The sequence below is a fragment of the Scyliorhinus canicula genome, chromosome 4 (genome assembly GCF_902713615.1).
Source record: "Scyliorhinus canicula chromosome 4, sScyCan1.1, whole genome shotgun sequence".
Classification (NCBI taxonomy): Eukaryota; Metazoa; Chordata; class Chondrichthyes; order Carcharhiniformes; family Scyliorhinidae; genus Scyliorhinus; species Scyliorhinus canicula.
The window spans coordinates 69074819-69101287 of NC_052149.1; the positions used below are offsets into that span (position 1 = coordinate 69074819).

General features: G+C 47.5%; 1 protein-coding gene across 4 annotated transcripts in view; it reads right to left on the reverse strand.

Moving 5' to 3' along the window:
- The window catches only part of lrrc7 (leucine rich repeat containing 7), a 1013254-nt gene that overhangs the window by 52288 nt on the left and 934497 nt on the right, over positions 1 to 26469 (reverse strand). For all 4 annotated transcript variants that reach the window (XM_038794406.1, XM_038794408.1, XM_038794407.1 and 1 more), the window contains one exon: positions 21055 to 21174. In XM_038794406.1, coding sequence (XP_038650334.1) covers positions 21055 to 21174 — 120 coding nt within the window. The remainder of the gene's footprint in view (positions 1 to 21054; positions 21175 to 26469) is intronic.

Below are 26469 nucleotides of genomic sequence, written 5' to 3' on the forward strand. Positions count from 1 at the left end.
GAAGAATTTGATACATATGAAGCTTCCACCACACTGAAAAACAGAAGGCGCTTAATTTTTCGCTGCCCGCCGCCAGTAGCGGAGTTCCCGATGGAGCAGAGAACCCAGAACCATAGAATTCCTACAGTACAGAAGGAGGCCATTTGGCCCATCAAGTCTGCACTGAGCCTCTGAAAGAACACCCTACCTAGGTCCACTCCCCCACCCTATCCTTGGAACTCAATAACCCCACCTAACCTGCAGGTCTTTGGACACCAAAGGGCAATGCACTTACCAAAGTGGTTATTGAGGCTGAAACTATAACATTCTTTAAAAGAACTTGCATTTATATAATGTTTTTTTAACAATATCTATACATCAGAATCAATTGTTAGAGCACTTTGCAGCCAATGTACTCTTTTCTTTTGAAGTGCTATCACTATAATAGAGAAAAAGCAGTCAATTTGCACAAGCAAACACACAAACAGCAGTCGGATAAATATGCAGGTAATGTGTGTTTTATAATGTTGGTGGAGTGATGATATATATGGGCCTGAACAACATTGGGAACATCTCCGATTCTTCTTCATAATAGTACCGTTTAGCCCACCTGTATGAACAGGCTTTCTAGTTTGGTTTAATGTTTTATCAGGAAGATGGTATCTTGGCAGTCAGCAGCACTGCAATGAGACGGTCTGCTTGAATTTTGTGTACTTGTGCCAATACCCTTTTGGCTCAATTATTTTAAAACTTAATAATTAGCGTCTGGGCAGCTGGCAAACAAGCTCTCCCCAACACCCCCAAACACTTCTTACATTTTCTTATGAGCTGTAAATATCTAAAGTAAAGTAAAGCCATCATTGTGGTGATATGCCTATGGGCTATATCATAGATGGATGATGTGCGACCTCTAACCAGCAGGTGGCGGTGCTGACACACCATGCGGTCTCAAGACCAAATCATGTGACCAGTGACTCCCATATAAGGGGAGACACTTCCGGCCATCTTCACAAGAAGATTGAGAGGGTAATAATACATACAAATGAATGGTCAATGCTATTTGCAGATTCCAGAGGAGTAATAAGCAGACTCCATGATAACGTGCTCTGTAACATATTGCTATCTTACCACACGAGACTCAATGAAGATTCTGGTTTGGACAAGTTGGGGCGTTTTGTGGATTCCTTTGTAAGGTATAAAGGACCAAACACAACAACCATAGTCCTAGGTGACCTTTGGGGGGGGGGGGGGGGGGTGGGTGGGAGAGCTGACTGGTGGTAATTTAACCTGAGAATCAGCACACCTCAGTGAGTTTGAGAAGGCGGGGCCTGCATGAATAATCTCAGCTGGTGGAGGAATTGAACCTGCACTGTTGGCTTCACTCTGCATCATGAACCAGCTTTGCAGCCAACTGAACTGAACGGCCCCAAATATCTATGATTGATTCTACAAAAGCACCATGAAGTGCTCGTCAGGCACTTGGAAGCCCCGTGGAGTGTGTTTGTTCTAGGTGCCAAGTTCAGGATGCTGAGGACTGCTGATAGCATTTCAAAGTGATCACTGGAGCTGGGACAAGCTCCCCATTGACCAGAAAGCAGGTCAGGAGAACTTACTTTGCAGAGCTGCCAAGGGGCTGTGACGACTGACTTACAAAAGCAGTTGAACATTCATCACAAGATAACTGTCAATATTTATCAATCCGAGTATAAAGTGCTCAGTCCGTGGAACCTCAGGGACTCTTCAAAAAACACCAGTCTAGAGGTTCTCAGTATTGGAACTGAGCAATCATCCAACCAACAGAGGAAAGTCGCTACCATAAGAAATCCTCCAAAACCTCTATTTGGGACAGAGTGCCAAGTAATGATGACCATGAAACCATAATTGATTGTTGTAGATGTGCCTTTAGGAAAGGAAATCTACCACCCTTATCTTGTCTGGTCCACATGTGACTCCAGATCCACAGTAATGTGGTTTACTCTTCACTGCCCTTTGAAATGACCTAGCAAGTCACTCAGCTAAAGGGAAATTAAGGATGGGCACTTACTGGTGACCTTGTAAACAATGCATGAAAAAATAAATTTAAAAATCTGTTTTAAACAAGTCAATGATATTTGTAATAACTAGGATTTAAAAAAAACACATTGTTCTCCCAAGACTAAATGATAAACTAATATTCCAGGAGTGGAACCGTCAATTCACAGGATAATCAACATGCCACCATCTAGTTCAGTACAGTAAATGACATGGTATTTGGCAGAAAGGAGCATTGTGATTAATGAGATTTTGGATGGGTGGTAGATTATTTACATGCCCAAGTAACAGCTGTCTTGAAGTGGGGGCAGAAGCAGATCACCAAAATGCACAAGGTCACCCAGACAAGGGTAGCAACAACAGAACATGGCACAGCACTACATTCAATGTTAGGAGAGCTTATCAGTAAGATATTAAGATATTTTACAATTCAACGACTGTCTGGGTTAGACAGACAGCAGAGCTCAACAGAGAACTATAATTACATATCAGACAGAAAGGAAAGGGGAGAGAGATAAAACTATAGACACAAAGAGATTCTAAGAAGGAATAGAGAAAGACAGAATACAAATATACAGTGATAGAGTGTGAATCTGACACAGAGACAGAGAACAATAAAAAAAATGTTTTTCCAATTAAGGGGCAATTTCATGTGGCCAATCCACCTACCCTGCACATCTTTGGGTTGTGGGGGAGACCCACGCATACACGGGGAGAATGTGCAAACTTCACTCGGACAGTAACCCGAGGCCGGGATCGAACCTGGGTCCTCACCGCTGTGAGCAGAACAAGAAATTCATAAAGTGAAACTTAAATACACCCAGGCCAGAAATAGACTAACATACATAGGAAATAGAAGCCCAGGTAGGCCATTTGGCCCTTCAAGCCATCTCTGCTAATCATTGTGATCATGGCTGGTCATCAAATTTCCCTGATCCCACCTTCCCCCCTGATATCCCTGATCCCTTTAGCCAAGAGTTATATCTAATTCCTTCTTGAAATCACACAACGTTTTGGCCTCATCTATGTTTTGTGGTAGAGTCTCAGAGAATGCAAGTACACAAGAACACAGTTGGGGGCTGTCTGTGAGAATAATTTGGTCATTTAATGGTGAGGCATGACATAAGAACATAAGAACTAGGAGTAGGAGCAGGCTATCTGGTCCCTCGAGCCTGCTCCGCCATTCAATGAGATCATGGCTGATCTTTTGTGGACTCAGCTCCACTTTCCGGCCCGAACACCATAACCCTTAATCCCTTTATTCTTCAAAAAACAATCTATTGTTATCTTAAAAACATTTAATCAAGGAGCCTCAACTGCTTCACTGGGCAAGGAATTCCATAGATTCACAACCCTTTGGGTGAAGAAGTTCCTCCTAAACTCAGTCCTAAATCTACTTGTCGCTAGTGTGCTCAAGGGCAGCCAGACATATTTTTCTGCCACACATCAGGGTTTTCTCAACAAAGCGACATATGCCTACACCCACAACTAGATGCTTGATTTTGGTGAACAGTTTTTTTTAATATTCTGTAAACAAACTTACATTTATACAGCACTGCATCCTGTCTCCTACAAATAGTTCCGGACAGTTCACATATGATGGCTGAGATCTTGGAGCAGTTCATGCCGGCAGGATCCTCCGATTTCCCGGCGGCGTTTTGCGGATTCATTGGGAAATCCCATTGACAGTGGTTGGACCAGGAGATCCTGCCACTGGCCTATAGCAGGCTGTCTCCCAGAGCTGAGCAACATGCCAGGTGAGGCCAGAGAATCTCGCACAATCAGTTACTTTCCAGTGCAATGACATTTATTGCACATAGCAAGGAGGAAAAAAAAAAGCCTTGGAATTATGTGTTCCTGCCCTCTTGCCTCAACGTCCCTCAGGGTACGCTGAAAATTCTGTTTTTGCTGCATATCTGAGTAATCTACTTGTGGCAGAGAAGGAACAGTTCCAAGGAAATATCCCCTCCAAAGCAGAGACACAAAATTTTCTTAAGTCTTCATGTAGAATGCCACTTGATCACTATACGCAATGGGTGGAATTTTATCTGTGGTGTACAGTTCCTGATGGTGAAACCAGAAGTGGGGAACGCCTTTGTTCTCCTGGCGGAAATGATTCCCACACGATTCTAATTAAAATTTAAACTGCTGGCAGGCACCTGTGATCATGTGGTGGGGGAAGCTTTTTGGGGGGGAATTCTAGGGCCGATTGCTTAGGCAGCAGAAAGCATGGCTGTCAATGGTAGAGATTAAAACCGGGGATGCACAGGAGGTCAGAATTTGAGAAGGGTAAATATCTTGGAGGATGGTAGGGCAGGGGTGAACCTAGGCATTGGAAGAAATAATTCACCATTGTAACAAGCTTCTATTAAAATTCATGTTGACCACCCATAAAGTGCACACTCCGCCCCTCTGTTATAGCGCTATGCTCCGCCAACCCCCTGATAAAGTCGCGTTTCCTGCCTCAGCACTGAGGGGATGGCAGTTCTCCAACCTCCGACACTGATGATGCAGTACATGCTGCGCTGCTCCTGTCACAGCCCTTCAAGCCCCCACCCACAGGGGAGGATGTCACTCCCCACCCCCTCCCAGAGCAATGTTCAGGCCTGGCATGTCTGCCAATATTCTTAAGTAATTAGCATATCATGAGTTGCAACTTGTGAGAGTCTGTCCACCTCGTCATTTGGTGGAGGGAGACACTAAAGGCAGCAGCAGCTGAAATGGGTGGTGCAGCCTCTCTGCGTCCCTAGCTCACCCTGTTCAGTGGCAGGTCACCCTCAGGCAGGAGTCAGAAATTTGCAGAGGATAAGAGGAGCATCGCTCTGTCCTCATTTCAAAGTCATCATCATTCTTCTGCAGTGTCCGGCCATGCTGCTTTTGTGCTCTGTTCATGAATGGTGCGACCATCATGATCACCTCCCGCTGGCAGGACACTAGTAAGAGGATGTAATAGTCATAGATAGAGTCATAGAGATTTACAGCATGGAAACAGGCCCTTTGGCCCAACTTGTCCATGCCACCCAGTTTTTACGACTAAGCTAGTTCCAATTGCCCGCATTTGGCCCATATCTCTCTGTACCCATATAACCGTCTAAGTGCTTTTTAAAAGACAAAATTATACTGCGTCTGGCAACTCGTTCCAGGCACTCACCACCCTCTGCGTGAAAAAACTGTGCTCTGGACCCTTTTGTATATCTCCCCTCTCACCTTAAGCCTATGCCCTCTAGTTTTAGACTCCCCTACCGTTGGAAAAAGATGTTGACTATCTACCTTATCTATGCCCCTCATTATTTTATGGACCTCCATAAGTTCACCCCGAGACTCCTTCGCTCCAGGGAAAATAGTCCCAGTCTATCCAGCCTCTCCTTATAACTCAAACTGTCAAGTCCCGGTAGCAACCTGGTAAATCTTTTCTGCAATCTTTCTGGTTTAATAATATCCTTCCTAACAAAGTATTCCAAGTGTGGCCTGACTAATGTCTTATACAACTTCAACAAGACGTCCCAACTCCTGTATTCAGTGTTCTGACCAATGAAACAAAGCATGCCGAATGCCTTCTTCACCACTCTGTCCACCTGTGACTGCACTTTCAAGGAGCTATGAGCCTGTACTCCGAGATCTCTTTTTTTCTGTAACTCTTCCCAACACCCTACCATTAATTCAGTAGGTCCTGTCCCGAATCCTGTACCAAAATGCATCACCTCACATTTAGCTAAATTAAACTCCAATTGCCATTCACCCACTGGCCCAATTGATCCCGTTGAAATCCTAGATAACCTTCTTCACTGTCTACTATGCCACCAATCTTGGTGTCATTTGCAAATTTACGAACCATGCCTCCTAAATTCTCATCCAAATCATCAATATAAATAACAAATAACAGTGGACCCAGCACTGATCACTGAGGCACACCGCTGGTCACAGGCCTCCAGTTCGAAAAACAACCCCCTACAGCCACTCTTTGTCTTCGGTTGCCAAGCCAATTTTGTATCCAATTGGCTGCCTCACCCAGGATCCCATGAGATTTAACCTTATGCAACAACCTACAATGCGGTACCTTGTCAAAGGCCTTACTAAAGTCCATGTAGACAACGTCGACTGCACTGCTCTCATCTACCTTTTTGGTTACCCCTTCAAAAAACTCAATCAAATTCGTGAGAAATGATGTTCCACTGACAAAGCCATGCTGACTGTCCCTAATCAGTCCTTGCCTCTCTAAATGCCTGTAGATCCTGTATCTCAGAATACCTTCTAATAATTTACCCACCAGAAACGTAAGGCTCACCGGTCTGTAAATCCCAGGCTTGTCCCTGCAGCCCTTCTTAAACAACGGCACAACATTTGCTACCCTCCAATCTTCAGGCACCTCACTTGTGGCTGTCGACGATTCAAATATCTCTGCTAGGGGACCAGCAATTTCCTCCCTAGCCTCCCACAATGTCCTGGGATACATTTCACCAGGTCCTGGGGATTTACCTACCTTGATGCGCTTTAAGACTTCCAGAACCTCCTTCTCTATAATATGTACACTCCTCAAGACATCAGTATTTATTTTCCCAAGTTCCTGAACATCCATGCCTTTCTCAACAGTAAATACCAATGAGAAATATTAATTTAGGATCTCACCCATCTCTTGTGGATTCGCACATAGATGGCCTTGTGGATCCTTAAGAGGCCCTACTCTCTCCCTCGTTACTCTTTTGCCCTTTATGTATTTGTAGAAGCTCTTTGGATTCTCCTTTGCCTTATCTGCCGAAGCAATCACATGTCCCCTTTTTTCCCTCCTGATTTCTCTCTTAACTCTACTCCGACTCCCTCTATACTCTTCAAGGGACCAACTTGATCTCAGCTGCCTATGCATGTCATATGTCTCCTTCTTCTTTCTGACCAGGGCCTCAATATCATGAGTTATCCAGGGTTCCCACTTTTACCAGCCTTGCCCTTCACTCTAAAGGGAATGTGCTTACCCTGAACCCTGGTTAACACATTTTTGAAAGCCTTCCACTTACCAGCCGTCCCTTTGACTGGCAACAAACTCCCCCAATCAACTTTTGAAAATTCCTGTATAATACCATCAGAATTGGCCTTGCCCCGATTTAGAATTTTAACTTTTGGGCCAGACCTATCATTCTTCATAGCTATCTTAAAACTAATGGAATTATCATCACTGGTGCCAAAGTGATGCCTCACTCAAACTTATGTCACCTGCCCTTCCTTACTTCCCAAGAGGAGGTCAAGTTTTGCCTCCTCTCTAGTTGGACCATCCACATACTGAATGAGAAATTGCTCTTGAATACACTCAACAAATTTCTCTCCATCCAAGCCCCTAATCCTATGGCTGTCCCAGTTAAAGTTAGAAAAGTTAAAGTCCCCAACTATTACCACCCTGTTTTTCTTTGCGGCACGGTAGCATAGTAGTTAGCACTGTCGCTTCACAGCTCCAGGGTCCGAGGTTCAATTCCTGGCTTGGTCACTGTCTGAGTGGAGGCTGCACGCTCTCCCTGTGTGCGTGGGTTTCCTCTGGGTGCTCTGGTTTCCTCCCACAGTCCAAAGATATGCAGATTAGGTGGATTGCCATGCTAAAATTGCCCTTAGTGTCCAAAAAGGTTAGGTTAGGTGAGGTTACTGGGTTATGGGGATAGGGTGCAGGTGTGGGCTTATGTGGGGTGCTGGTTCCAAGGGCCAGTGCAGGCTCGATAAGCCTAACGGCCTCCTTTTAGGGCAGCATGGTAGAACAGTTGGTTATCACTGTTGCTTCACAGCTCCAAGATCCCAGATTTGATTCCCGGCTTGGGTCACTGTCTGTGCGGAGTCTGCACATTCTCCCTGTGTCTGCGTGCATTTCTTCCAGGTGCTCCAGTTTCCTCCCACAGTCCAAAGATGTGCAAGTTAGGTGGATTGGCTATGCTAAATTGCCCTTTGTGTCCAAAGAGGGTTAGGTGGAGTTACTGTGTTGCGGGGATGGGGTGGAGGTGTGGACTTGGGTGGGGTGCTCTTTCCAGGGATCGGTGCAGATTCGATGGGCTGAATGGCCTCCTTCTACACTGTAAATTCCATGTTGATTCTATGATTCTTGCAACTATGTGTAATCTCCTAACATATTTGCTCCACAGTTTCCCGCTGACTATTTGGAGGCCTGCAGTATAATCCTATCAAAGTTATCTCTCTCTTCTTATTTTTCAGTTCTTCCCATAGAGATTTAGTGGGGAAACCCTCGGCTATATCCTCTCTCTGTACTGCCGTGATACTGTCCCTAATCGAAAACGCAACTCCCCGTCCTCTCTTACCTCCTGTTCTATCGTTCCTACAGCATCTGTGTCCCGGAACATTGAGCTGCCAGTCTGCCCTTCCCTTAGCCATGTTTCAGTTATGGCTATAATATCCCAGTTCCAAATACCCATCCATGCCCTGAGTTCATCTGCCTTGCCGGTCAGGCCTCTTGCATTGAAATAAATGCAGTTTAATCTAGACTTCCCTCTCTGCCCTGCTTTCTTAGACCACCTGTCCGGTAATGGTTTGTGCACTCTCCCTGTGTTTTATTTCTCTTAGCCTTACTGGACCCATTCACTAAGTTCTCCAGTCTCCAGTATTCTGTATGAAGTGTTGGCTAGTGTAAACTTGAGAGATGAACAGACACTTCCAACACTGATGACGGTTCAATTCAATTTTATTAACTATTTCTAACTAACTAACACACGATGAATGTGGGTCTAAATGATGCTAACTTAAACTAGAACCAGTTGATTCTCTCAGCATGTTTTGTAAGTCTGTGCTGGACTGGATGAGTTCTTGTTACACTCAGAGGCAGCACCCAGAATGAGCGGGAACCGTGGTGCCCTCTGCCTTTATAGTGTGTGCATTCTAACTGGTGATTGGCTGCGGTGTTTGTACATGTTGATTAGTCCCTGTGTGTGTCCATCAGTGTGTGTCTGCACCATGATATACTGGTGTATATTATGACATCCCCCCTTTTATAAAAAATGTTGATATGGGCATGTGATAATAAATAGTGTGGATGTGTGGAGAATGTACCTGGCTACTTGTGAGGTGCGAAGACATATGTACAAAGCTATATACAGGGAACAAGACTATTTACAGAGGAAGGTGCCTGGTGCAGATGACTACCATGAACTGGAACAACCAACAAATCTATTTACAAATCACTGGATAACGAATGCAACAATAAAGGATATAGGAAAAAAGAACATTTCAGAGAGACCACATGTGTACAGAGTTCATAAGTTCAGTCTCTGAGGTGGGCGACGAACTCTGGTTAACCGCCTCAAGGGTGGGGCAATGGCTGGCGGCTCAGGAGCCGGGAGGGCTGCAGCACTGTCAGGGGCAGGCAGAGTGACCGGAAGCGCCACACAGTCCACGACGGGATCAGTAGGAGAGCTGGTCGGAGGATCCCATGACGACCCTGGAACCAGGCGAAGAGCACGCCTGTTGCAACGCCGAATGGTTCCATCCGGTAAGCGGACCAGGAAGGAGCCTTAGAACGACCGCAGGCGCAGACCAGCCACCATCCGGGAGGTGGATGCGAACCTTGTCGCGTAGATGGATGTCAGGAATGTCAGCAGCCTGTGCGTCGTAGGATGTTTTCTGCTGCAGTTGAGACATGTGCATGCGGTGGAGCACCGGGATATAAACGAGGTTGGGAACGAGAATTGATGGCACCGTCGTTCTGAGGGTGGGATTCATTAGCAGCTGAGCAGGCGACAGGCCGGTGGAGAGCGGGGCGGAGCGATAGGCCAGCAGAGCAAGATGGAAATCTGAGCCGGCGTCGGCGGCCTTGCTGAGGAGCCGCTTAACGATGTGGACCCCCTTTTCCGTCTTCCCATTGGATTGGGGGTATAGGGGACTGGACGTAATGTGCTCGAAGTTGTAGTGTTGGGCGAAGCCGGCCCATTCTTGGCTCGCGAAACAGGGGCCATTGTCTGACATGACCGTCAGCGGAATGCCATGTCGGGCAAATGTCTCCTTACAAGCCCTGATCACAGCCAAGGATGTGAGATCGTGCAGCCTGATGACCTCCAGGTAACTGGAGAAGTAGTCGATGATGATGACAGTCCCTGCCCTATGTATGGAACAAGTCGATGCCCACTTTGGTCCAAGGCGATGTGACAAGCTCATGGGGCATCAGGGTCTCCCGTGGTTGGGCGGGCTGAAAACGCTGGCAGGTAGAGCAGTTGAGCATCACATTGGCTATGTCTTCATTGATGCCCGGCAAGTAGACAGCTTCTCTGGCCCTGCGGCGGCACTTCTCGATTCCTAAATGGCCTTCATGGAGTTGCTCCAACACTAGCTGGCACATGCTTTGTGGGACAACGATGCGATCCAATTTCAGGAGCACCCCGTCAACAACCGCCAGGTAATCGTGGACATTGTAAAATTGTGGGCATTGGCCCTTGAGCCACCCGTCTGACATTAGACGCATCATCCGCTGCAGAAGTGGATAAGCCGCTGTCTCGCGGCGAATTTGCATCAGTCGCGCATCCGTAGCTGGCAAATGGGAGGCTGCAAGCTGAACTTGAGCATCTATTTGGCAAATGAAGCCGTCATGATCACACAGAGTTGTGATCGACCTTGAGAGGACAAAGGCAACGGCAAGCTCCTTGCCAGGGGTATAGATCAGTTGAAAGTCGTACCTGCGCAGCTTGAGTAGGATACGCTGGAGGCGAGGCATCATATCGTTCAAGTCCTTTTTGATAATATTTATCAAACGGTTGGTTTCAACCGTGAACTGCGGAAGCCCATAGACGTAGTTGTGGAACTTCACAACTCCAGTGAGAAGGCCGAGATACTCTTTCTCAATTTGCGCATAGTGCTGCTCTGTGGGAATCATCGCCCGCGACGCATACGCAACGGGAGCCCATGACGAGGCCTCGTCTCGTTGCAGGAGCACCGCACCAATCCCCAACTGACTGGCATCAGTAGAGATTTTGGTCTCTTTGGTCGGGTCGAAAAAGGCCAACACTAGGGCCGTGGAAAGATTGGCCTTCAGCTTCTTCCATTCACGCTCGTGAGCAAGGAGCCATCGGAAATCTGTGGTTTTGCGAATCAGGTCTTTGAGTGCCGTGGTGTGTGAAGCGAGATTTGGGATGAACTTGCTGAGGAAATTCACCATACCCAGGAACCGGAGGACCGCTTTCTTGTCCTCGGGCGTCTTCATGGATGTGATTGCTGCAATCTTGTCCTCGTCCAGACGCACCCCCTGGTGGGAGATGTGATCGCCCAGAAACTTGACACTCGACTGGCCGAAGGAGCATTTGGCCCTATTGAGGTGGAGGCCATGTTCGTGGATGCACCGGAAAACACACTGAAGGCGGGCAATGTGTTCCTGCGGGGTGGTTGACCAGATAATAATGTCGTCGACATATACCTGGACACCATCGATCCCCTCCATCATCTGCTCCATGATCCGGTGGAAAACTTCGGACGCAGATATGATGCCGAATGGCATCCGGTTGTAGCAGAACCTGCCAAAGGCTGTGTTGAACGTACACAGCTTCCCGCTTGACTCATCTAGTTGGATCTGCCAGAAACCCCTCGAGGCATCCAGTTTTGAGAATATTTTGGCGTGGGCCATCTCGGACGTGAGCTCCTCACATTTCGGAATCGGGTAGTGCTCCCGCATGATATTCTGATTCAGATCTTTAGGATCAATACAGATCCACAGCTCGCCGGACGGCTTCTTGACACAGACCATGGAGCTTACCCAGTCTGTGAGTTCCGTGACCCTAGAAATGACTCCTTGGTCCTGGAGGTCCTGGAGTTGTTGCTTGAGGCGGTTCCTGAGGGGCGCTGGGACTCTGCGAGGTGCGTGAACGACAGGCGTGGCGTTGGACTTGAGTAAGATTTTATACGTGTACAGGAGCGTGCCCATGCCTTCAAAAACATCATGGTATTGCTGGATGATGTAGTCGAATTGGGCCCTGAAGTCTGTGTCAGAGGATGCAGACACATCGCTTGAAGTGAGAGAGTGTACTCTCTGCACTAAGTGGAGCAGCTTGCATGCCTGCACACCAAGCAAGGAGGCTTTTGAGGCAGCAACAATCTCGAACGGGAGAATGATTGTGTGAGCACGATGTGTCACCTCAAGGCGGCAGGAGCCGCTGGCGGCGATGGCATTGCCATTGTAGTCCAGCAATTTACAGGCAGATGGCATGACAGCAGGCTGTACGCAGAGCTTGCGGAAATCAGACGACGCGATGAGATTGGCAGAAGCGCCAGTGTCCAGGCGGAACCTGACAGGGGACTGGTTGACCGTAAGGGTGGCACACCACTCATCACCCTGGCTGACGTGTGGACGTGGATGGGTTCAGTGCCACGCTTGGGGGACATCCTGTTCGTAGTAATGATGCCGATTTGGAACGGGACCTGTGGGTCATTGCAGGCACAGTCGGAAGCAAGGTCTGGAGTAGGTTCATTGATGGCAGGCTGGATAGCCCTGATGCCTTTGTGGGGCTGAGTGGACCTCCTAAAAACAGTAGGCATGGAAGATCTGCACATTGCAGCGTAGTAGCCTCGTTTGCCACACTGCAGGCAGTGTCGGGACTTCGCGAGACATTGCCGCTTTAAGTGGGCGGAGCCGCAGTTGCCGCACGCCGGAGCGTCGGGATGTTCGTCGCGCCACCGCGTATGCACGGGGCGATCCAGCGTAGCGCGCACTTACGCAAAGCGGTCCGTGACGTCAGCACGCTCGCTGTGTGGAAGCGAGTTCCGCGAAAAGCGCGTGAAATGGCTGCCATCGTTCAGATCCAGAGCCTGAAAAGATTTAATCATTTGGACCCGTTCTGCCTCGTAAGGGGCTTGCCGTGCCGTTTCAGCAGCTTGGATGCAGGAGTAGCGCGTGGAGGCATGTTCATGAAGTATACAGGTCTCAATGGCCGTAGAGAGAGTGAGCTGCTTTACTTTTAGTAGCTGCTGGCGCAGGGGCTCAGATTGAACACCAAAAACAATCTGGTCACGGAGCATGGAGTCAGCGGTGGACCCGTAGTTGCAGGACTGTGCAAGGACGCGGAGGTGGGTAATAAAGGACTGGAAAGGCTCGTCCTTACCCTGAATTCGCTGCTGAAACATGTATCTCTCGAAGCTCTCGTTGACCTCGACCGTGCAGTGGCTGTCGAACTTCAAAATTATGGTCTTGAACTTCGATTTGTCCTCCCCCTCATCGAAGGTGAACGAGTTGTAAATGTGAAGAGCATGGTCACCGGCAGTGAAGAGGAAGAGAGCAATCTTCCATGTGTCCGAGGCAGCTTCCAGGTCCCTGGCTTCGAGGTACAGCTGGAAGCGCTGTTTGAAAAGTTTCCAGTTGGAGCCCAGATTCCCTGCAATGTGGAGAGGCGGTGGCAGGCGAACGGAGTCCATTCTGTAGGATGGCGCGAGACTGGTGGAAGGCAGATCACTGAAAGGTAGATCTCAGAAGTGCGAGCATCCCTCAACACCTGGTACTATGAAGTGTTGGCTAGTGTAGACTTGAGAGATGAACAGACACTTCCAACACTGATGAAGGTTCAACTCAATTTTATTAACTATTTCTAACTAACTAACACACGATGACTGTGGGTCTAAATGATGCTAACTTAAACTAAAGACCTAAGCCTTGTCCAAACCAGTTGATTCTCTCAGCACGTGTTGTGAGTCTGTGCTGGGCTGGATGAGTTCTTGTTACACTCAAAGGCAGCATCGAGAATGAACGGGAACCGTGGTGCCCTCTGCCTTTATAGTGTGTGTATTCTAACTGGTGATTGGCTGCGGTGTTTGTACATGTTGACTGGTCCCTGTGTGTGTCTATCAGTGTGTGTCTGCACCATGATACACTGGTGTATATTATGACACTGTACTGTGGCCCTTTTTGATTTTTGACTTTGATTTCTCTGCCTTTCACTTTTCCCCCTACTGCCTTTTGTTCCTGTCCCCACTTTACTTCCCTCTGACTTCCTGCATCGGTTCCCAGCCCCCTGCCACATTAGTTTAAACCCTCCCCAAGAGCACTAGCAAACACTCCCTCTGGGACATTGATTTCAGTCCAGCCCAGGTGCAGACCATCCAATTTGTACTGGTCCCACCTCCCCAGAACAGGTTCCAATGTCCCAGGAATTTGAATTCCCTCCCTCTTGCACCATCTTTCAAGCCACGTATTCATTTTATCTAAGCTGACATTCCTCCTCCGACTAGCACGTGGCTCTGGTTGCAATCTTGAGATTACTACCTTTGAGGTCCTACTTTTTAGTTTAACTCCTAACTCCCTAAATTCAGCTTGTAGGACCTCATCACGTTTTGTTACCTACACAGTTGGTGCCTCTATGCACCATGACAGCTGGCTGTTCACCCTCCTCCTCCAGAATGTCCTGCAGCTGCTCTGAGGCATCCTTGATCCTTGCACCAGGGAGGCAACATACCACCTTGGAGTCTAATTTATGGCTGCAGAAACGCCTGTCTATTCCCCTTACCATTGAGTCCCCTATCACTCTTGCTCTGCCACTTTTTTTCCTGCCCTCCTGCGCAGCAAGGCCAGCCACGGTGCCATGAACTGGCTGCTGCCAGACCCAATGCTATAAGACCCAATGGTGTGAGAGGTTTTGACACCCTAGACCCAGTCGTTCCCAAACCAAGAGGCAATGAGGGCATCCCTAACCCTACACCCCAGCAAACCCTGGCTATTGCCCGAGGTCCTTCCTCTGTCTACACCTTGGGCTTCCCCTCGCCACCCTCCACTACCGCCTCCTTATCCGAGGAGATGTGGTGCTCTTCCATCTCCTCCTGGTCCAGCTCTTTGTCCCATTGCAGTGGCAGATTGTGCAGAGCACAGCAGACCACTATGATGTGGGTCACCCTCTGGGGACTGCATTGGAGAACTCCCCCTTGACCGGTCCAGGCACTGGAATCGCACCTTTTTACCGACTCACACGTAGATTCATGAACCTCATTATACCGAGTCTCGGCGGATATTTGGGAACTCCACACTGGTGTCATGATCCACCTCCTGAGTGTGTACCCTTTGTCCCCAAGACACCATCACTCCAGTCAATGGTTCTCCCTCCAAATGACTGACATATGTGAGTGCCCCAAGATGCAGCTGTCATGGATGTTCCCCAGGAAACGGGCGCACAACTGCATTATGCGCATGACATCATCACACACGATCTGGATGTTGGGAGAGTGGAATTCCTTCAGGTTTATAGATGGGCTCCTATACCATGGACCACTTGCGTGCAGTCAAAGACATTCTGCATCTAGTGCAGGCCAGCTATAAGGGTCCTGGCATCCTGTCTCAAATGGTCCTGGTCAAAGTTGATCCTTGCAAATCGCACATCTGTCACCTTCCTTATGCACTTACGTGGGGCATGGCTGTGACTTTCAGGGCCACAGGCAATGGTTAACCTCCCAGTCCATGTGGTGCCAAGTCCTGCGTCATCTGGAACAGGTGGTCCATCAATTCTCTGGACGGACTCCGTCGACTCAGGCACTGGACCTCTGACATTTGGAGGTAGGATGCTCTCCGATGGTGGACCTGTGGCCTGGAGTTTCTCCTCTGAGTCTCCTCCAATTGTGGCCATGCACCCAGTAGATCAGCAGGCCCTGCCTTCCCTTCCCCTGCAGGCCGCTGGTCCTGGCTGCGTGCAGCCGCATATTAACTTCGCTGCTACTGCTGTCCAGCAATCAAAAGAACTGCCAGTTTGACTGGCTTCATGATTCCCTTGAACCACAAATTGAAAGGAAGAGAACAGAAAAGTAAGGGATGAGGAGTGCTGGCAATGCCCTGACCCTCAGCTCTCTCAGGATCTGGGATATTACCCATGTGCGTCCCCCTATGTGAGCACCTTTCCAATGAGCCTAACTCCCTCCCCTATCTCACAATAACCAACTATATTCCCTATAGTTATCGCTCACAATGCCACCTGAATGAAGTGGTTCAACCCTTGAGAACATCAACAGGCCATGTGGACCCCCAAGGATGAGGAGTGAGGGCAGTTCAGTGCATTCAATAGACCTCTTGATACCCTCACGGGGGAACAAACCGCTGCAACACATCATGTCACAAACAATATGGCTGATGAGTGCATTCACCACAATGCCTTGCATTGGGGCCAACATCTGTGCCACCTCTCTGTTATGGAGAACTGAGTGTTAGCCTTGGAGTTCAATGCTTGGGGGCTATTGCACTATTGGGTACCAATCAGTGGCATGCTCACGCATTGCAATACTGACTAAATTGTCACAATTGACTCATCAAGGAAGGTCAGGGAGTTGATTTGGCACCTGGCTTCCCTTTGTGCCAGGCGAGGCACACCTGATAAATGTGAAGACTGCAATTTGCAGTCAGCTTCATCCTTAGAGGGCACCCTCTTCATTCCCCCAGCTCTCATGGACTGCAGATTAAACAAGCCTCCCAACTTGAACAGCCAGCCATCCATACTTTAATCCCTGACAGCTCGGCTTCCATAACCAATGGTATACACTTCCAGACAGTTCATGCCCTCATGTTGCAAAGTACAACGTGAGGGTTGGGGGTTCATTCTGATTACATCTATCCTCCCCCCAGTGTGAGTGCCTTCTGCCTTCATGAAGTGGTAACCACTCCTTGTCAGAGTCCTCCACTCTTCCCATACAGCCTGGTATTTCACGGGAACCCACCCAGAGACCTCATAAATTCCCCCTGTGCTGACCGAGTAAATTCTCTTGCTCCCACCCACTTCCAGCTGCCACTTTGGAAGGGCAATCCCTCAGTGGTGATATCACCACAGGCCCAGCAAGGGGGACACAGAAAACGCTGCTTGCACACCAGCCACCAGACCTTTGAAACCTAGAGGCTCACAGCCATGGAGGGCCGCTAAGGCCTGTTATTGACCTGACCCCATCTCCTGAGATGCCAAGACTGAATCATCACCCCACCCCGCCACCCCCAGCTCGGAGTTGCACTTATCTAGTCCAATCCATGCAATTGACACCCCAGAGGGTGATGGCGATCTGAATGCTCACCTCCAATATCCGCTTCAGAGTTGAGGTTGGCAGGTTCTCCTTTTTATACAGCTGTTGTAAGTCTCACCAGCATGGCGACAGATGAATATTCAGTGAGAGGGGAGGTCCCAGCATGAAAGCTCGCTAATGATATGTTAAATCATGTAAATAAGGTTGTCACCCTGCTGGGGCGGGAACCTCATTGCATCACCAGTGAGGGATGTGGAAAATCTTTCAGGATTTTGCGCCCGCATCACCATTCTTGCTGATGGCTAACGCAAGCTCAAATGTCCGTCTGATAATTTAAAAATTGAGGCACTGCTTAATGAGAAGCCAATGTAGATGAGTGCGCACATGGGAATGAGATTTTGGAATGATCTTTCCAAGGGGCAGCAAGTAAATGAGAACTGGGAAGGGGGCAAAAATCAATTCTTGAGGAACACCAGAGGTAATGGTGTGAGAGGGGTAAGAGATGCAGTGACATTGTTTCTTCAGCTGGGAATACTGCAACTCCAGCTTACTGCTTTCCTTCTGAGTCTAATTAACCACAATGTATTTTGGAAGGATAGATAACACCTCAGCAAATTTTCCTTCAACAACTTGGCTCAGTTGAAACCATTTTCATCTCTCGCTGTAGGTTTGGGGTTTAAATTAAAAGTTAGGGGGGTGTTCAGGATGGTGATGGGAAAGCGCAGCAATGCGGCGCAGTGGTTAGCACTGCTGCCTATGGCACCAAAGGGCCGGGTTTGATTGCGGCCCCAGGTCACTGTCCTTTTGCACATTCTCCCCGTGTCTGAGTGGGTCTCACGCGCACAACCCAAATATGTGTTGGGCAGGTGGATTAGACATGCTAAATGTCCCCTTAACTGGAAAAAACTAATCTAAAAAAAGATGATGATGGAGATTTAGAAATCTAAAGCAACAAGTCCAGGCAATCGAGCAATGTAGCAATTTGTGTAGAGACAAACAGAGTCAGAGATGAAGGGGCAGAAGGTTTAACAGTAATAATGCATCAGCAAATAGGCCCATATTTATTAAAGACTCTTTTTCTGAATGTGTAAAGAATTTGCAACAAAATAGATGAACTAGTGGCCCAAATAGAAACAAATGGTTTAGATCTAATCACCATTACAAAACCATGATTAAAAGATGACCAAGTTTGGGAAATAAATATTCCATGGTACACAATGTTCAAAAAGACAGAGAATGGAAAAGGAGGGGGAATAACCCTGATAGTAAACAATGACATAAGAACAATAGTGAGAAAGGATCCTGGCTCAGAAGATCAAGAAGGAGTATCATCAAGGGTGGAAATTAGGAATAACAAGTGTCCAAAAACACTTGAGCTTTGACAAAGAGTAATTGGACGCGAAACATTAGCTCTTTTCTCTCCCTACAGATGCTGCCAGACCTGCTGAGATTTACCAGCATTTTCTCTTTTGTTTCAGATTCCACCATCCGCAGTAATTTGCTTGTGTCCAAAAACACTGGTGAAAGTAGATTACAATGCCCCTAACAGTAGTTATTGGACAGAGCATTAAGCAAGAGCTAATTGGAGCTTGTAAAAATATAAGTGCAATAATTGGGGAAGAATTTAATCATTACGAAGATTAGACAAATCAAATTTTCAAAGGCAATCAAAAATTCAGGAAAAACAGGCGATCGATGTTGCCAGGCCTGCTGGGTTTTTCCAGCACTCTCGGTTTACAATTATGCTGTTTGATTAGATCGCCAATCATTGGGTTGTATGGCCTACACACCTGACATTCAAAACAAACCGACTGATAGTATTAGATTAAAAGAAGAAGTTCATAACGTTGCAAAGAATTGTAATAGTCCTGGGAGTGGGAGTGCTTTCGAAATGTGCCAGGAGGTGACCAAAAGGTTCATACAAAGGGGAAAAAACGCATGGATGGGAATTGGCCAGGAATATAAAAACAGATTGGAAAAACATATACTAGCAGGAAGAGGCTGGAATTCTCTGGCCGTTTACTGGCGGCAGGATTCTCTGGTCCCGCTGGCAGTGCATCCCCTTCCGCGAGTTTTCCGATGGGGTGAGGTGGCTTCAATAGGAATTTTCATTGTCAGCGGCTGGACCAGAGAATCCCGCTGCCAGTGAACGGCGTGACTCCTCCCGCTGCTGAGAAACATGCAGCTGGGAAGCCAGAGAATCCTGTCCAGATATAGGAAAATTATCATGGGGATTGAGGAAATGGCAGAGATGTTGACCAAATATTTTGTGTATCTTCACAGTAGAAGAAACAAACTGGAAGTAGAGGGTAGCCAAGGTGGTTGGAAGAATGAGAAACTTAACATAATAAATATCAGGGGCGGAAGTCTCCGATCCCCGCAGGGTCGGTGAATCGCCCGGGGCCGGCGTAAATCCCGCCCCCGCCGTGGCCAGAATTCTCCGCCACCCGGGAATCGGCGGGAGCGGGAATCATGCCCCGCCAATCGGCGTTCCCCCCGCGGCGATTCTCCGGCCCGCGATGGGCCGAAGTCCCGCCGCTGACAGGCCTCTCCCGCCGGTGGGAATTTTAGCATCTCTGGTGCCGGCGGGAGTGGCGACGCGAGCGGGCCCCCAGGGTCCTGGGGGGGCGCGGGGCGATCGGATCCCGGGGGGTGCCCCCACGGTGGCCTGGCCCGTGATCAGGGCCCACCGATCGGCGGGCGGGCCAGTGCCGTGGGGGCACTCTTTTTCTTCCGCCGCCGCCACGGCCTCCACCATGGCGGAGGCGGAAGAGAACCCCCCTACCACGCATGCACCGGTGGTGACGTCAGTGGCCACTATTCTATAACTTCATGTTTTGTGGTTTTATACTTGTTCTATGATGCGCGAACCGGCGAAGGCCTTTCGGCCAGCCCCGATGCTGGGCGGCAGGCATCAAAGGCCGTTGGCGCCGGTTTTGGCACCAGTCAGCGTGGCACCAACCACTCCGGCGCGGGCCTAGCCCCTAAAGATGCGGAGAATTCCGCACCTTTGGGGAGGCCCGACGCCGGAGTGGTTGGCGCCACTCTGTTTCGCCGGGACCCCCCGCCCCACCGGGTAGGGGAGAATCCCGGCTCAGTAGAGAAAAGTTGTTGAAACCTAAGGGACTAAAGACCGACACATCCCTGGATCTGATGGCCTACATTGTAGAATTCTAAAAGAGGTAGCTGCAAAGATAATGGATGCGCTAGTTATAATTTTCCAAAATTCCCTAGATTCTAGAATGATCCCGGAGGATTGAAGGTTAGCCAACATAAGACTGCTATTCAAGAAAAGAGGGAGAGCAAAACAGAGAATTATAGGCCAGTTAGGCTGACATCACGGTAAGGGTCCTTCCTGTTTATTCCCTTTATTTCTCCTATCTTTTATTTTGCCATTCTTATTTTTCAGCATTACAATGTACAAGCTGAAAACAAACAAAACCCAATCAGCCTAGAGAAGGGTATTTTGAGGTATCCATCAGTGGTCCAATTTCAATTGATGAGGCACAACTTTGACTCCTCTTTTGGAAACAGCTGGGGAGTAATTCAAATGAAGCAGCCTAATTTCCCACCTCTTCTGCATTTTAACACCAATAGTTTGGTGGTAGACTAAGATACCACAAAGAAAGTAAGGCCTTTGCTGCCCCTCCTCTCCTGAGCAACACCTTGCTTTCTCCATTACCTTGCTTCCCAGTAACCATCCTCTTTTGTGGAAGCTACTGTGCTTCCCTCTGTTGGCCAGCTGCTGCCTTCCACTGGAAATAGCCAAACAGCCGACCAGCAGCATTCCGATGAGGCCTGGCAGTAAAAATCTGCCAAGTCTCTGTTGAAGATTGCTGTCCTCTCCCATTGTAAGTTAAAATTGGCCCTTTGGCTGTCACAAAGCATACATTCAAAACTGAACAGAGCAACAATTTATTTTTCAAGATACACATAAAACATGTATGTCAAAGTGTTCAACTCACTGTTTGGAAAGTGTAAACCAAAGTGACAAAATGAAACAAAATACACTGTTAAGAATACAAAGGAACTTCATAGAACAAGTATAAAACCACAAAACATGAAGTTATAGAATAGGGCAGCAGAAAGTGAAATCCACAAGGGTCTAACCTTTTTAATGATGTTCTCTGGTGGTACATCCCTCCTCCCCAAAGCATATGAGCTCCATTGACTGGTAGGAGATATGTCTTCCAGTTCATTGTCATGGACATTACTCTGTTGTGATGGTGTCTAAAGGTAAGAATATCGAAACATTCACGATTGTTGCTAATTACATATACAGTTTAACAACAAATAATGTGAACAGTTGAGGATTTTCCCACTTTGTAAATGGATTTTGGTGTAGAATTCAGCTCCATAGAACAGGAAGGTCGGAAGTTTAACTCTGACTTGTACTGAATTGCCTATCATCCAGAGTGATGTTAATTCGTAATTGAATTCAGAGTTCCTGGGTAAGTTAAAGGGGGGAAAAAAAATCAACCAGTGCACTATACTTGCTCCTGATCGCTATTTTATGGCCCTTGCTGGAATGGAGATGTGAAGTGTGTATAGGATAAAGCTCAGCGTAATACCTGGTTGGCACTCAGCATCCAGGCTTACACAAGGATTAAGCGAGTATGCGATAAAAGGTTTTAAATAATGACAGCAGCAATAAACCTGCAATTTGTGTGGTAATGGAATCCAATAGCACCGTTACGATCCTCCTTCTTAAAGCAGCTCTGTAACGGTAAATTGATGCACAGGCAGATAAAAGCAGATTGGTGCTGCGTATGTACAAGCTTTACTAAATCTATAATAAAGAATGCAAGGTAACAAAGATGAAAGGTTAGCAAAATACGATTGAGCTTTGTTAAGATGCCTAAATTAAAGTAGTATAATTAAATTTTAAAAGTAGAAGTGTGTGATTGAAACAGATAAAGATAGTGCACGCTGTGAAATGGTTCAGACTCAGCATGCACTATCACTTCTATTTCTACACCGATCTAATCTATTTACATGCTGAATTTGCAATTGCAGCAATTACATGCCAGCAACAAATGGGAAGACATATCAATTGTACTAAAATTCTCCCATTTGTTCAGATAAAATCATGTGGGTGGATTATCCTCTAACTCTATAATATCACACATTAAAAAGGTGGGGCTTGAATTGCTCCTTTGACCCCAGAGAGGTGGGGGAGCAAGGGCAAACTCCAGCAAAGGGATAACCCAAGCTTTCCTTGTGGGACCACAGGAACGCTCTTGTGCAACTGAGTCAAAAGGAAACTTTAAGTCAATTTTAACAACTTACCTTTCTGTACAAGATCTCCCTTCCCACAGCGGAGCTTTGGTTCATGAACCTATTTTAAAATTTATAATTTTTAAATATTGAAGATTTTAAATTTTAAAATTTAATTTTAAAGTGTGCTCTCTTTTGTTTACTTTCCATTACAATCTGCTGCTCCTCTCAAAGTGGAAGGCCTCTGAATGGCCTGCCAGCTTCAGGAACCTGCTCACCATCCTTAATAGGATAGAAAACCCGTCCCCATGGTAATTGAAGGTGCTGTCTTTTGAAAATCCTCCTGGTGAGAGGGAGTGGTGGGTTCAGGACCCAGAAACAGTCCTGATCTCATTTTTTCATCCCCAGAGGGAAAATGCAGCCCATAGTTCTGAACTTTGATTGTTTCCTTGGAGTCAGACGTATCCAAACATATCCAGACATATCCAGACACTGCTCACCTCAGCCAGTGTGATAGTTACTGATTGGTCAACTGACAAATATATGTTTAATCTGTCATTAAGAGATCAGGAGGTAAGAGTTTCTCCGTAGCAGCACAACTCACTATGAAGCAAGTGAGTGTAGTTCCATCATCCTCCTCTCCGTAATATGGATATAGACCCCACACCATGTTAAACAGTGGTTTCACCAGTTGGAAATGAGGAATTACAGCAGCATTTTCTTGCTTCTCTGTATTGTTTTCGCAGAGGAGTCCACACAAGAGGCTGAAAGTATCTGTTTTTTTATTGAACAAGAAACTAGTTACATGTTGTACACAGTCGGGACTTCTCTGCTCGGCTCCCACTTGGGCTGAGCTTTTGTGCATATTGTCCATGGCTCAACTGATGAGACCGCCACCCCTCAACGGGGAAGCTCATACACAACAAGAGTCATGGGGAGACTAATTGGTCCCACCCTCGTAAAGGTTATAACATCCCTCCCCCGCAAAGTCCAAAGATTCCTCTGAAGAGGGGGGAGTAGGAGGGCTTCATTTTGCCTGCGGCAGCGCTTCATGCACATGTGGAGTGGGATCACGCAGTGAATATCTAGATGGCGAACACCATTTCCTCGCTGATCATCGTGGTTGGAAAACTACTGGTGGCTGCTCATCAGTCTGTCTACCAGCAGGAACCTCTGATGCCTGGGTCTCCAGGTAGGTGTTAAAATCCTCAATCTCCTTCATTTCTGCATCGGGTCCCCCTTGGGGCAACGGCTTCAAAGCTGCTGGTGTCGGGCTGTCTGAACCAAAGCTAGCTCCTCTGGATTAGTTTTGTGTCCTGGTCTCTTGGTGCAGGGATGATCTGGCTGTCGCTTCATTTCTTGGTGCTGTACCTGAACCTGCTATGATTTCCCGTACCAGCCTCCCCGAACAGATGGTGGATTGTGGCGACTAGGGGCTTTTCACAGTAACTTCACTGAAGCCTACGCGTGACAATAAGCGATTTTCATTTCATTTTTCATATCAGTCCTGTTTGTTGTACTACCGTGCCTGGAACCCACTTGTCACCGTCACCGAAGTTCCGAACATAGACTGCATCACCTGGTATGAACTGTCTGGTCTGTTTATGCTTGCCTGGGCATGCATGTTGTTCTTGACTGCGGCATATTTTCCCACCGATATCTGGAAAAGCAAGGCTGACATGGGTCCAAAGTCTGCAGCCCATCAGAAGTTCTGCCGGTACTATGCCAGCTGCGGCATGTGGAGTGGTTCGATAACAAAATAAGAATCTGGCAAGGCGTGTGTCGAGGGAGCCCGAGGTCTGCTTTTTTAATCCCATCTTGAACGTTTGCACCATTTTTTCGGCTAGCCCATTTGAAGTTGGGTGATATAGGACTGTGCGGATGTATCACCCCCTCTTAGATTTCATGAAATCTCCGAACACCTCACTCGTAAGTGGTGTGTGATTGTCGGGATGCCATGTGTGCTAAACCAGAGGCGCAGTTTCTCTATAGTGGCCCTGGAAGTCGTGGAGGCAATCCTGTGGGCCTCCAGTAATTTTGAGCATATGTTGATTATGATCAGGACCATGGAGCCTTGAAAGGGGCGGCAAAGTTGGCATCAACCCATACTGAAGGCCGTACCGGCCACTTCCAGGGATGAAGGGGTGCAGCAGGCGGAGGTATCTGTAGCCCCTGGCACACACTACATTGTTGGGTCAGTTGCTCTATGTCCAGGGCCAGGCCTGACCACCAGACATAGCTGAGGGTGAGCATTTTACATTTTGGACACGCCCGGGTATCCGTTCTGAAAATCCCTTAGTCTGGAGCCCTGACCTTTATACGGACCACAACGCGAGTCCTCCAGAGGAGGATGCCGTCTTCACACTGAACTCCGCTACTTTGGTGGTGAAAATGGGTAATTTACGATGGTGGCCCACCGCTAATATAATATGGTGAACTTTGGATAATAGGGGATCCGTTTGTGTCCACTCACGTATTTGGGTCACTGTAACTGGCAACATATTGATGAAGTGCAATGCAGCTATGACTTCATTGGCTCTAGGTGGCGTTGGTGGTATTCATGGCACAAATCGAGGTTTGTGAATGAGTGACCTCCAGCCAATTTTGGACATGAGTCCTCGATCCCAGGTACTGATCCAATCTGGAGGCCTTATTCGCAGTCAGTTGAAAAAACCCCAACAAAGGCAAGCAGTTTTGTCCAGCTTCAGGACAGGGACCATCGGTGTTGCCCAATCTGCGATTTTAACCAGACTGATGATCCCTGGGTCTTCTAATCATCCGAGTTCTGCCTCAACCTCTGATAGCAATGTGTAGGGAACCGGGCAAGCATGAAAATACTTTGGTTGTGAATCATGGTTTACATGAATTTTCGCCATGGTCCCTTTATTTTCCCCAAGCCATCCTGAAAAATTTTGGGGCACTTTCACAGTATCTCATAGAGGCCTCCAGCGCCCATCTGGAAAATTTGCTGCCAATCAAAATGGAGACGCTGCAGCCAATTGTGCCTTAGCAAACAGGGCCATGCCCTTTTACTATAATTAGTGGTAATTATACGAATGTTGTCCGTAGACTACTGGGGTCATCGTGATCCCCGCATGACCAGTGGTTCTCCTGTATGCGTGGCCAATTTTGCCTCAGTATCCCATAGCAGTTTAGGGAGAGCAGAGTCATAGTCACAAAATTCAGCCAGTTTCCTTAAGTGTGTCAAAAACACTGTTATAGACACCCCTAGGGTTCTTTCTGCCGTGTTAAAACGGTAGCTTTGTATGCTGACCGATAGCCTGGGGTCGTAATAGTCCACCACTACATCACCAACTCTTCGAATGACTTAGTATCCGGGGATGCAGGATATGTCAGGCTTTTGATTGCGCCAAAAGTGGGTACTCCACGGGCAGTCAGTAGCAGTCATGGGCACTCCTCACCAAATACCATGTTAGCCCTGAAAAAGTAACGTATAAGTTCTATACATTGCATCCAATCTTCTACACTCGCAACAAATGCACCCAATTTCCTGAAGAGTGGCATTTTGAAAGTATTGTAAATCTTTCCCCAGTGGTTCACGTAGAGATGGCCTGGTTTCCAACGATTAGCGTGTCGTCTGCAGTTCCACTTTAACCTCGTCACCAACAGCGTCCACAGAGGAGTCCACATGAGAGGCTAAAAGAAATTGTTTGTTTATTGAACAAAAAACTATTTACACATTGCACACTGGTCCCAGTCGAGACTTCCCTGCACAGCTCCCACACGGGCGGAGCAATTATACATAGTGTCCATGGTTCCGCTGATGGGACCGCCGCCACTCAGTGGGGAAGCTCATACACGGCAAGACTCACGGGAGACTAATTGGTCCCACCCCGTATGTCTCGTGCGGGTTATAACACTTTGCAACCTAATCATAGCAGCCAGACCGTTTTCCATCAGCTACAAAGCCTCAATATTTTCTTATCACCTATGAGGAAGACAGAATTATCAATAACAGGCAGCCATCTTGATATATGGACATCCAAGTCCAGTGTCTCACATCAGGCTAATTCATCACCAACTGTTTGATCCATATCTTTATACGATACAAATGCCATAAGGCTGAATTCCCCTTTGTGTTACTAAATGCCAAATGGATGTAGGCCAAAGTACTCCTTATCTGAAACCATTTTTTCTGTTGCTACAAATCTACTAGATTGTTTGTTTCTGGATCCTCTACATTGACAAATTAAATCCCTATAGCCACAATCTTGTTTTGGAAGTCTGCGTAAACTCCACCTGTATGTGGAACGGCTGGCGACATGCAACTACGTGGCGACCAGCTAT